At 38.3% G+C, this 13854-nt stretch overlaps 1 protein-coding gene across 1 annotated transcript in view; it reads left to right on the plus strand.

Annotated features, from left to right (window-relative positions):
* Positions 1 to 13854, plus strand: part of PARD3B (par-3 family cell polarity regulator beta) — a 1123121-nt gene that overhangs the window by 634649 nt on the left and 474618 nt on the right. The window contains exon 11 of the mRNA XM_017536909.2: positions 3864 to 4049. Within this exon, the coding sequence (XP_017392398.1) occupies positions 3864 to 4049 (186 nt within the window). The remainder of the gene's footprint in view (positions 1 to 3863; positions 4050 to 13854) is intronic.

Consider the following 13854-nt stretch of genomic DNA (forward strand, 5'->3'; position numbering starts at 1 on the left):
CAGCTGCTGGTCATAAGGCCTACACCTATGCGGGGGAAGCATTAGAGCGTCCATTCTGGGCATGGCTCTGGGAATCTCAAGGATGTTGTATCTAGAGACTCGGTTTCTAGTGGCAAAGAATAACAAGTAACGAAAAGATTTAAAACAAAATGAAATTAACAAGATTTCTCTTACTACACCAGCCAGACATATTGTGTGTGCGTGTGCACGCGCGTGTGTGCGCATGCGTGCGCGCTGTGTGTCCAGGCGTGCGCGCCGTGTGTGCGCACTTTATATCTGTGAGTGGAAAGAGCTGTTGTCTGAAAGATGGAAGCCAGGTAGAATCCGAGGTTTAGAGGTACCACTGCTTGAGAGATCGTCATTATCGCTAAGGTCTTGCATTTAGGGCACTTGGAGTACTTTATACCCATTTTCATTTTGCTACAAAATGCTGTCTGGTAAGATTTGAGTTTAATTTTCAGAGTTACTGGTTGAACCAGGATTATTGGAAGGAGGCATTCAGCATATTGATTTTTTTTAATGTTAGATAAAGGGACATTTATTTCTAACAGAGGAAATGGCTGTGTTAACTACCCTAATGGCTTCCTTTACCATTTGGGAAGTTCGCTATTATTGGAGGGCACTAATTATGGCTTAAGCTTAATATAGCATAAGAAAGATAAAACATAACTGTACTTGGGTGAAGAATGTAAATAGCATGGTGTCTTACTGTCATTGTAGAATACTGTCCTAGAATTTCTTGAGGGGTAGGTTAAATCATGGGACGGACAAAAGTTGAGACACAAGGATACAGTATAGTATAGCAGTGAAGAGTCTGACAATTGAACTCGCAGCATAGAATGCTGGTTAGAGGCACAGAGGAAGGGGAGATTGGGGAAATGTTGGTCAAAAGACATAAAATCTCAGTTAGGAGGAATAAGCTCAAGAAGTGTATCCTACTACATAGTGACTAGAGTTAATAACATTGTAGGGCCGGGCACAGTGGCTTATGCCTGTAATCCGAGCACTTTGGGAGGCAGAGGCAGGTGGATCACGAGGTCAGGAGTTGAAGACCAGCCTGGTCAAGGGAGTGAAACCCCATCTCTAGTAAAAATAAAAATTAAAAAAAAAAAATAGCTGGGTGTGGTGGTGGGTGCCTGTAATCTCAGCTATTTAGGAGGCTGAGGCAGAGAATTGTTGGATGAACCCAGGAGGTGGAGGTTGTGGTGAGCTGAGATAGTGCCACTGCACTCCAGCCTGGGCAACAGAACAAGACTCTGTCTCCAAAAAATAATAGCTAAGTTGAGCTAATTAGCATATGCATTACCTTACATTCTTGCCGTTATTTTTTAAAATAATAATAATATTATAGTTTATACTTGAAAATCTCTAGGAGAGTAGACTTTAAGTGTTCTCAACACATACACACAAACGCAAGAATGTAAGGTAATGCGTATGTTAATTAGCTCAATTTAGGTATTCCCCATGTTGTACTCCATAAATACATAAACTTTTCATTTGTCAATTAAGGTATACTCTTAAAAAGAAAAAATAATAAAACACCTTTTACATCATAGCTTACAGAAAATGTGCCACCTTAAAATTCTATACTGTTGTTGAAAATGGATACCGAATAATGTCCAACATGAAAATGTAGCAGACCACTCAAAACTATTCACTAGAGGAAAAGATTAAAAAAGAGAGTCTGACACAGGAACCACGCTGTGCCTGAGCCCCACAAAGCCTCCACATTCCAAGTCTTCTGGACTGTAAGCATGCCATTTATCTGCTGTGCACCTCAGTTTCCTCATCTGTGAAATGGGCATGACAGTAAACCTTGTAGCTTTGTTGTGAAGCATGAGTGTATTAATATGTGCAAAGAACTCAGAAAGGAAGTAGTCAGTCATTGTTTGCCTTTAGTGTATTGTTTCTGTTGTATTTTTGAATCTCAGATGTCAGACTTGAAAAAAAATCTTCAAAAGAAAAGATAACCGTGATGCGATCTGATTTCTATTTTGTTTCCACCACTTAGATAATAAATGATAGGTGTCAGTGCAAAGAGCGGCTGTCGGTCTTACTGAGAATTAAATATAATTGCCAAAAGAGAAATGATTTTATCATAAAATGAAGTGATTTGAAGCTATTCCTAAAGCAAAACTAGTTCTTGTCTCTTTGCCTCTGATAGAGAAAAGCCAGAGGACCTTTGTAGTTTTTCTGTTGAAATGGTGTTCACAAACTTATAGTAGAACACTTTTTCCTTCAGTTTGCACTTTAATTCAGTGGAACTTTATTAGACTGAAATTAAGCAAATCCCAGAGAGGCCTGGAAACATAATTGATTGTGAAATGTTATGGATTCTAAATGGGGCGTTTTGAAGGACAAAGATGAAGGCTAATAATTTACATTTAGTACTAAATGCTGGCATTCCAACGGAATAAAAGACAGCTAGTTGTAATCAAATAATGGGATTTGTTTTTTAGATAATAATATAATAAGTTAGTTAAAAGAGCTAACTTGTAAAAGATTTGTTAAGCCATAAAGTTTCATTTCTTTGACCAACCTGTTGTCAATATCTTCACTGATAACTTCATTTAAAGAAAATTAACTGAAAGAATTATTTCTTTTAAAGTTAGATGTGGATTTTCTCTATTTGGGGAGGGGTCGAAAATGTCATGTCAGTGGAGCTGGCTGTGATCCGACCTCTTAATCCGCTTTTAATTATGGGTTCCTTGCTACTTCTGATTTTATAGTTATATGTGACTGACATTCAGACATTCATAGTAATTTTTTAAATATGTAATTTTACATAAGAGTCCCTTCAATGTGACCTTAGGATAAGAGTCTCTAGATATAATTATAGAGAGGAAGGAACTGCCAACCTAGAGTGAGTTGATCGTTTCCAGGGATATCTCATTCTCAAATTTTCCAGTTGAACACTGTGGCAGTTTCACACTTCTACAAGCTTAATAGGAATACAGAAGGGAGACCTGCAAAGATTCTCATGTGGACAGCACTTGTCTGTTCCCACTGCTGTATATTTGAAAACACTAGGGACCAAATAAGATTAACCACATACTTCTCCCTGGAGACCTGAACCCTAAATATGCCTTTTGCCACCATACTCTGTGTTTCTTGAGAGCAGTATGCTTGTGGCTAGGTGTCATTTGTCAAATATGACATGAATATTTGTTGTACATAATCATTTTTATTTAGGTTTAAAATTTTAATGGCAGTGAGTTATACTACCTAAAGATGCATGCTGAAAGCATGAGTTTTGACAAAGTGAAATTTCATTTGATGATATCCATTATAAATCATTTTTCTGTAACTTTAACATTTCATTTATTCAGTGCTCTGTGTCTTATTGACAAACTTTACCAGTAGTATTGTTTCCGTAGTAAATGATAGGTCTTAAATTACATATGCCGAGTATTTTCCTGAAATTTTCAGACATTTCTACACTAAGCTCTGTATCTTCATCTGTAAGGCGAAGATGTTAAGACTCCGTTATCTTTAAGATCTCTTCTGATACCCAGGATACCCTAAGTCTAATGTCCAGCATTTTTTATTATGCAGAATATCCTGCTGAATTTCCAAAGGCTTACAAAGTGTTTCAAATTGCATCACTCTAACTTGCCAAACGATCCTCTCTGTTGACCATGACCAACTATTATTTCCTGAGACCTCTTCCCTTGCTCCATGGATGGGATTGTGGCTCCTTGCAGACAGTGAAGACCAGCCTTTGCCTGCCAGGAACCGATTAGAGCTGTTAAGAGATCAAGTCATCCTGTCCTGCTGATTGCATCGGTGTCTGGTCATCTGAGAGAGTGAAATATTAATCTGCTTTCTTCTCTTCACTCTTTTCATGTGTATTCCCCGAACAGAAAGGAGAACCTGACTGCTGTGCACTCTCCCTGGAGACCACCGAGCAGCTCACCTTTGAGATCCCCCTGAATGATTCAGGTTCTGCTGGCCTCGGGGTGAGCTTGAAAGGGAACAAATCCAGAGAAACTGGAACAGACTTGGGGATTTTTATCAAATCCATCATTCATGGAGGTGCTGCTTTTAAGGTGAGTGGGAATGACATTTGTACATCCTTTCAGAATGCACTTGGAGATGTGACTGTTGTACTTGGAGACTGAATGGAGAAAGTGTCTTGACGACTTGAGGCCACTGAGGTTTTCCTGCCAGATACAGAAAATATGTGTACGAACAGATCTGGGGAATAACTGGCTGCTGTTTTTGTACCTTAACTGGTTATTTTTACTTCTTAGAATTAGCTCTAAAAACCCATCATGATTAGCATTCTTTTTTGCATACTTTTTATTACTCCATTAGGATTCCTCTGAATTTGCAAACTGACAGAGTTGAGCCTAAAAATACACAATCAGAAAAACAAAACTAAAAACAAGTAAACATAAAGGCAGCAAATAAGACAATTGCACTTGCAAGAATGAAAGCTCAGTGGAGCCTCAGAGTGATTGTAGTATAAATTAAAGGCCGTTTATCACATTTTATACACTTGAAGAAAACTATGGTGCCTGGAATGCATATTTCTTCTTGAACACTTGGAGAAGCTTATAGGTTTCCAGAAAAAAGAAAGAAGATCATGCTTCTGTCCTTTCACCTCAGGGTGAGCAATGTGTTAGTGGCTGTTTAATACAGTGTACTAGTTAGCTAGAGGGGCCATGTTCAAGTCCAGTTCACTCTTCACTACCTAAGTGGAAACTTAGGCCAGGGGCTTGACCAGCTGTCTCCCATTTCCTCACCTGTAGAATGGTGATAATAAGTAATACCTACTTCATAGGCTTCTAGTATTAAATAAATTAATACACATAATGTGATGAAAACAGTAAAGTGATTATAGAGGAAGGATACATGTTTGCACTTCTCATCACCATCTTTTTTATCTCATATCACGCAAGGTTTGAATTCTGCCTTGCCTACTCTCTCCCTCTGTGAATGTAGGCAAGCTGCTTATCCTTGACATGCCTCAGTTTCCTCATTTGTGAAATTAGCAGTGCCTGCCTCCTTGTGCTGCTGTTAAGACTAAAAGAGACAATATGTGTCAAGTGCTTAGCACAGTGCCTGTCACCAGATGCTGATAAATGTTAGCTATATGAAAATAATCTTGATATGAATAATGTCTGCCTTCTCCCACAGCAAAGCCAAGAAGGCCCCATTACTATACAGAACATCCCTGCACCTAGAATTCTGGTTCTGTTGAAGCACCTGTCTTCGCACACTTACCCTTCCGCTTTTGTTTCAGACTAGACATGGAGATAATGCCTTTTTCATTGGGAAATAAATGCACTCTGGATAGACACCTCTTTAGCTTACTCCTTGGTTTAGTTAGCTTTTGTCCCATAATAAATAATCATAATTTTTTGGTAATATACATCAATAAGCCTTTATTTTTCTCATAGCTCTGTGCAGGGGAGTTGGGGTGTGGGAAGGATTCTGATTCAGGCTGGTGTCTCTTGATCCCACTGTAACTATGATGAACTGAGTGTGCTCCACTTTTTTTGAGATGGAGTCTTGCTCAGTCACCCAGGCTGGAGTGCAGTGGCATGATCTTGGCTCACTGCAACCTCCACCTCCAGGGTTCAAGCAATTCTCCTGCCTCAGCTGCCCAAGCAGCTGGGGCTACAGGCAGGCACCACCACGCCCAGCTAATTCTTGTATTTTTAGTAGAGATAGGGTTTCACCATACTGGCCAGACTGGTCTCGATCTCCTGACCTCGTGATCCACCCAACTCGGCCACCCAAAATGCTGGGATTAAAGGCATGAGCCACTGCATCCAGCCTAAGCGTGCTCCCCTTCATTCTCCTGCTCCTTGGATCAGCTGGCTAGCTGGGCCACGTCCCTCTCATTCCTCGAGGTGGTCAGAGGGCCAGCAACTGTGAGTGAATCCTCACAATGCCCAGGTTCCAAACTGGCACATTGTCACCCCACACATAGGCCACTGGTCAAAGCAACTCATATGGCTGAGTCCAAGGTTAGGCAGTAGAAAACACACTCCACCCACGATGAAGCTATGGCAAAGATGTGGATACAGAGAAGGGCAAAGAATTGAGTTGAATCATTTAACCTAGAAAACTGGCTCAGAAACACATAACCAGGAGCAAAAGAGAAATAACAGTAACAGCAACACCACCAACAACAATAGCAATGAACATTTATTGTGCTTAGTATATGCTGGACACTAGGGTAGGTGTTTCATATGGATTCTCTAACTTTATTTTTCACATTTACATTGGATTGTTTTCAGGCCATTTTATCAAAGTGAAAATTACAGATTAGAGCCTTTACTGCCTTTCCCATGGTCAGATAGCTAGGAATTACTTTAAGATTTGAATTCAGGCAGTGTGACTCCAGAGCCTGTGTCATGCTGCACTGAAATGAAGGCTCTTCCATATGATCCATTCACATTGTTAGAGAGCAGGGCCCATTGGACTGGGGCTGTCTTGTATGGTGCTGTCATCCTTATCCAAGCCTTCTAAATATGTGCTAGGTTTGAGGTTGAGTTCTTGGTCATGTTTGTAGATACCAGCTTGATATTATTCTTCTTATTCCTAATGACAGCTCTATTTGCAGAATTTATTCCAAGTAAAATTGAAACTGAGATGACTTTTTGGAAATTAAAAGCAAACATCTTAGCTTTTTAATGGGCAATAACTTAAGCTCAAGCAGATATTGGCGAGCACAGGTTTAATATGTATATCCATGTTTGTGTAAGTGAGCATCTCCTTACCTAAGCAATTTCTAACAGTCCTGTTTCTTGCAGAAAGATTTCACTTTCCATTTATGTAAATTTCTTCCCTGACACTGTTCTGCTGAGTCAGACAATCACACCATTAAAAACCACTGAACAGTATATTTATAGCTGATCTTAAACAGTAAAAGGCATCAATCATGAACTTAGCCTTCTTGTGAATGTTTAGTATCCATTTGTCTTGTTTACCTTTTGCAGTGTAAAGGGTAGAGGCCTGGGATTTGTTCACAAGAAATCTGATTAACCAGGAAAAAAAAGTATTTTTCCATTCTCCTACTGCTGTTCCAGTAATCCACTGTTACTCCTAGCACATTTCCACCGGCTCTGTGATTCAGGATTCTGTCTTAGGAAAATTGTTTTGAGACTTTGTTCCTGTCCCTGTTGAGAGGATACAAATGTAACAGACCACAATGTCCCTGGGGCAGAGGAGAAATAAGCATTGGGAACATCTACCTCAGCATCTGGCCCTAGGTTTTTACCTGAAATCAACAAAATAATCCCTTAACCAGAGCACAGACTTTTTCTCCTGTCCCTTCATACCACTAATTAGTTCTCAAGGTGTTTTTCCCTCACGGAAGGTGGATTTTTTGAAAACTAAACTACTTTGAAAGGTATGACCAAATTCTTCTGTGCATTCTGTGTGCTAGATTCTCCTGGGGGCTTCCGTTGGTATAAACAAAGATAGGCTACTTCTTGCCAGATGTAAAACCCCTGAATAACTTGACTCTAATTGAGGCCCTTGGTTTTGTTTTGTTTTTTTCTTAACTCAGGCTACTGCTTTCTATCATGTCATCTCTTGTTTGAGTTATTTCTAATAGAGATATAAATCTCTCTATTTGGAAACAAGAGCAGCCAGCTACTTTAGGACACCCTCTTGGAAGGAAGTCCCTGACTTTTTCTAAAAACCAACTGAACAATATTTTTACCCTTCTCAGAATTATTCAAACGCTTAATCTCATCTTGATATTTAACTTTAAGTCTGTACATTAAGAAATAAAGCCCAGGAACTCTTCTCTGCATTCATCAGGCTGCAACACTGTGGATAACAGCTGATTTGTCATACAAAGCTCTTCATAGGTGCCTCTGAAGCATAACTTGTAGCTCTGCCTCTCAGTGTACTATATGGCCATTGACCATAACAGCAAAATATTACTTCTTGGAGCACTGATGCTAATATGCTTAAGCATTAGCATGCATTACATGTTTGTGGTTTCATTTAGTTTCTGTCTTTCTTCCCGGGCATTTGCCCCTGACATACAGTGTGATTGCTTCTAGAACTAAAATATATAAAATACAGGCATAGGTGTCAACTGCTCCTGAAAGAATTGTAAGCATAATGAAATTATGACATCCACGAGAATGATTTTCTAAAATTCTCTTTTTGTGGTTGAAATTTAAAGTGAATGTGGTGGTGGTATTGCTGTTAAGTAAAAAGAAGTATCGTCTTTGCTGCAGGTAGAAAAAATACCTTGAGATTGCTTATACCCATTACTGGAGATAGTAAAAGAAAAAAAAAAGGAAAAAATACCTTGAGAAAAATACTGCCCTTTCCCTAAATCCACATCAAAATTTGCTTTTTATGTTATCCAGAAAAGCAGAAATAAAGTCTCAATGATCAGTATAAAGATGTTAGATATTTTTATATTCATTTGCTAAACATTTTAAATTCATTTTGAGATCAATGGTTTTTTTCTTTGCTTTGCTTTTCATGTACCATATTTACTGAAATTTCATAGTAAAAAATCAGTTGTACATCTATTGATTATGCTTCCTTAAGCTGCTTTTTTTGCTACCCTAAAGCATTACTTTAAAAATGTATACATAGCTAGAATAGTGATATGTGTATATGTATATATATATATATATATATATATATATATATATATATATAATTGCTAGGTTCTGGGGTACATGTGAAGAACATGCAGGATTGTTACATAGGTACATACATGGCAATGTGGTTTGCTGCCTCCATCCCCGTCACTTATATCTGGCATTACTCCCCATGTCATCCCTCCCCAACTCCCTATTCCCCACTGTCCCCCCAGTCCCTCCTCGCAGACCTCAGTGTGTGAGCTCCCTTCCCTGTGTCCATGTGTTCTCAGTGTTCAATACCTGCCTATGAGTGAGAACATGTGGTGTTTGATTTTCTGTTCTTGTGTCAGTTGGCTGAGAATGATGGTTTCCAGGTTCATCATGTCCCTACAAAGGACACTAACTCATTGTTTTTTATGGCTGCATAATATTCCATGGTGTATATGTGCCACATTTTCCTTGTCCAGTCTATCATCAATGGGCATTTGGGTTGGCTCCAAGTCTTTGCTATTGTAAACAGTGCTGCAACGAACATACATGTGCATATGTCTTTATAATAGAAAGATTTATAATCCTTTGGATATATACCCAGTAATGGTATTGCTGGGTCAAATGGAATTTCTATTTCTAGGTTCTTGAGGAATCACCACACTGTCTTCCACAATGGTTGAACTAATTTACACTTCCACCAACAATGTAAAAGTGTTCCTATTTCTCCACATCCTTTCTAGCATCTGTTGTCTCCATATTTCTTAATGATCGCCATTCTAACTGGCATGAGATGGTATCTCAATGTAGTTTTGATTTGCATTTCTCTAATGACCAGTGATGATGAGCATTTTTTCATGTGTTTGTTGGCCTCATATATGTCTTCTTTTGAAAAGTGTCTGTTCATATCCTTCGTAAGATACTGTAATAACACACTGTAGCGAGAATAAAAGTTGCATGAAATCTTTGGTACCAGTTCTGAATGATGTTTTTGATTTCAGTATGCTGACTTTGGAAATGGTATGTATCCTGTTGAAACTTTGACATAGTAAGTAAAAATTTAAATTTAAAGGCAATTTTTGCTAAGGGAAAAATGTCATATATCAGGTAGATTGTTTAAGGGCTGTTAAATAGAATGCATTTAAGAATATCAGTTATTCTCTAGAAAATTAATTAGCCAGGTTTGTGCTTAATAAATGCTACTTGATGATGATGAAATTAAGTGAAAGAAAAATGCCTGACATGGCTAATTGTAAATGTATGCACTCAGAATATGAAATAGGCATAATTGAAGTAATTTGATTCCTATGTGCTTAGGAAATTTGGGATGCTCCTTCTGAAAGATGAAGGATTTTATAATCTGCACTATTTAGTAATGGGTAAAAGATAGAATTTTAACTAATGCAAGCAATCCTGATATTTTTAAATGACTAAACTCTAAATTTTTGAAGAGAAAATGCACAGCTCTAGAATATCCAGGAACATGGCACTTGATACTGAGCCTTCATGTCTGATTGTCATGTGGGACATTTAACGGCATCCAAACTACTTAGCTCCAGTAGGAGTTCCCAGCGTGACTAATTTCCAACCCCTTCTCTGCCGGTATCTATAAATCATGTGATAGATCTATAATTAATGAATTCAAAGGAAGATAAAAGGGACAGCTTTTTAAGGAGCGCTAATGTTAAATGATTTCTTCAACTGGCCATTTTTCTTAAAATTTATAATGTTTTCTACTGGTGGGAGAACCTTGAGGATCCTTACTGGTAGTCAGCGTCTTCCAAGCTTTCACCTCTGGCAAAAGGACCAGGTAATCTGGGTATGTAAAAGTGCCACTGAAAACCCTCAGATGTAAGAAGCCAAACACTAACATTTTATTTCTAAACACAAAGGTGTGATACACTTTAAGGACAATTAAAAGCAGGATCTTTGCCTGGAAATATACATAAATTCATAATCACTATATACCCACTAAGAATTTAACCTTAACAGGAAATTGTTAATTTAAGCAGAGGAAAAACATTTTTAGCTAATTTTCTGTTTAAACAAAACTGAAAATGCTAACATATGTTAATTCATATAGTCAGGCTTATTATTTATGAATTTTCTACAGTAGTAACTACTTTATTAAAATGTAATATAACATTACTTTTAAAATCTCAAAATAACTGGCACAGTAATGGGCACCTGTATTTCCAACTACTAGGAAGGCTGAGGCAGGAGGATCACTTGACCTCAGGAGTACCAGATTGTAGTGCAGTATAATGGCACCTGTGAACAGTCAGTGTGCTGCAGCCTGGGAAACACACTGAGATCCCACCTCTTTAAAACAAATCTCATAATACTAGCATCTATCATCATTTTTTCTTGCTGATCTTTACCACTTTTGCATTTTTATTTCATGAATGGAAATGGAAACAGGAAATAAATTTACATGTATATTATACTGAATAAAATTTTAGAATGCTGCAATATTTTGATGTGTATTTTGGACTCCATGATCATCTCAGTAGGCTTGAAAAAAAAGTTAAGAGTTGATAGTCCTAATGAAAAAGGAGCTTATAATCTACAAAAGTTGATATAGCATGCTAATGATGCTTTGGCTCTGAAAATAGTAACTTTCCCTTGAAAAGCTATATTAATCTTAATCATAGGTACCTATAGGCCATATATATGTAGACACACACACACACACACACACACACACAACCAGTCACTAGAAAAAATGGGTACAAACCAGAATGCCGGAACAAAACTCTGACCGCAGTATAAACTCTGCATACTATACACACGTTTTCTGTTCTAGCATTCTGGTTTGTACCCATTTTTCTAGTGACGGGTTTTAAGCAGTCTCAGTACACACAGGTGCAAGGGCATAAAAAACAACAACAGCAAGCAAATCAATAAGATAAATATGTTGAAATGGCTTCCAAGATTCTAACCTGGTTAGGCATTCATGCAAAGTATTGTTAATTCATATGTAACATATATGCTTTAACAAGCTTCTTTTTAATCTGGTTTTCTAGGCCAAAATATGTAAGAGCAGAAAATCAGAAAGGGAATAGGAAAGCATGGAGAGGAAACTGAAATGACAGGAAAGGAAAAAGTATAAAACAAGCATGGACTGTTATTACTGTATAGTACAGCAGAGTGTGCGTCTGATGGTTTGAAGTCAGTGCTTCTCCAACTTTCTTGCAGAAGAAATTTTAACATTCAATATGGCTGTAGTAAAGGCCGTAAGTTGCAGTATATTTGTTTCTGCCCCATATTTTTCCAGAATGAGTTTAAAATGGAAAGATTTATAATACATTTTGTAAATAGTATTTCAGGATGGTTTATACATATGTTAATTCACGTAGTCAGGCCTCATCCAATAAGCCTGACTATATGATTATGTGTCCCATGGTACTCTAAAAAATATCTTTCAGTTATCTAAAAAAATAAAAAATAAAAATGCTTCATAGGCCCACAGGTGATTTGCTGCTGGAACTTCAGTTGTTTGCTACATAGAAATGGAGTGAGGTTCTTAAGACAATAACTGAATTACATACACTTAAATTTTACAATATCTGAACAAGCAGAGATAGGGCCAGTATGCAGAAAGTAATCAAGCCTTCCTTTTAGAATTCTGAACGTCGTCTGAATATGCGCTGGCATGTTTAAGACAGCTTAGGTTCCTGGATCTCTCATAGTTACAGTTTGTAGATGAAACTTACACCATGACCAAAGCACCCGACTGACTTAATTTAGCAAGCACTTCTCGAACATTGAGTGTGAGTTAGGTAACAGTATATAATAGACTAAACACAGCATACTTAAAATTACCCTTTGTATAATCTAGGAAGCTAGTAGCACAATACATTAAATATGTAAACAACACCAATATGATAAGAGCTAGGATAGGCAAGTGTGAGAAGTATCATGGGTGTTGAGATGTTGGAGCATTTAATTCTGGGGAGAAAACTATGAAAGGAAGGCAATTGCTGAGTCTTGTTTGGGGTGATGGGTAAGTAGACTTTGAAGAGGTGAGCAGGAATGCAAAGGGCATTTTGGACAGAAGGAAGAATGTGGGCCAAATCACCGAGGTTTGTGCACCAGAATACGGTCTGCTGTCCCTGGAAAATAGAGGCCTTATTTGGGAAGAATGGCCGTCTTCACATGAGCTGAAATGATGTGAAACATGTACTAACTTTTTTGTTTTAACAACTGTAGTTTAAAAATCTTGATTCATTCTTGCCCTTCCATTGCAATTGTTTTTAAATGAAGGCAAATGATTTCAATCTGGAATACAAGGTTCTTTTCTTAGTTTAGGATTTTTTTTTTTGTTTGATTTGTTTTTTCAAAAAATACAGTAGGCAGATGTTGTCATAGAGTGATTGTAGGGCCCTGAGAAGGATTTGTTGAGGATAATCCCCTCCCTCGATCCGGTGCCATCTTGCCTGGGGCCCTACCCTATTCCAGGGAACATCTGCTCTGCAACCTGAAGTCAAGCTTTGGGGTTTGGGATCTGGGTGTTGATAATATCCCAGGAGGCCATACCAAGGGCCCTGCTAGAAGCATGCAGAGGCAGAAGCCAACATCTGGTCATGATTAATCCTCTCAACACCCTGGACTAATGTGGACTGGCCTTGGGCCACAGCCAGCTGCCCCTGGGAAAGCCAGCCCGCTTTCTCATGCTTCTCTCATATCTTCGGTGGCTAGTTGAGTTCTTTGCCTTGGCTTTCTTACTCTTTCCTTTGTATTCATTAGAATTTTAGAGGTAACAGGGTAGTTGGGGGGAGGGTTTTATCAAAAAATTTGCCAAGCCAGGTGGATTAAGCCACACAACATTACCAGTAATCATGGAAGAGGATGTACCCAGGCACCAGTGAATATACCACTGGAGATGAACTACAAGGTCATGGGACCCCCCAGAAATCATAGCTATGCTTTAGAGGACACACGGAGTACCCTATAGCATACACGATGACCCCTTACTCCAAAAAATTATGTACAATTGTGTACATATACAATTGTGGAAGGACCCTGGTGTAAATATTTGTTTTTTAAAAATGAGGATCTGTAGCTTTTATTAGGCTCTCAAAGGAGTCTAAGAGCCCCTAAGGTTAAGAATCACTAGCAGACTATTTGAAAGCATGGGTTGCAGAGTGACCCAGACCTAGTTCAAATCTGTTTTTAGAAACGTGACTTGTAACAATTTATTTAACCTCTCTGACTGCAATTTCTTCTTTAATAAAATGGGGCAAGCAATCTCAAATCTACAGGGTGTCTCTAAGGAGTCAATTGTCTATTACAT

The sequence above is a fragment of the Cebus imitator genome, unplaced genomic scaffold (genome assembly GCF_001604975.1).
Source record: "Cebus imitator isolate Cc_AM_T3 unplaced genomic scaffold, Cebus_imitator-1.0 Scaffold101, whole genome shotgun sequence".
Classification (NCBI taxonomy): domain Eukaryota; kingdom Metazoa; phylum Chordata; class Mammalia; order Primates; family Cebidae; genus Cebus; species Cebus imitator.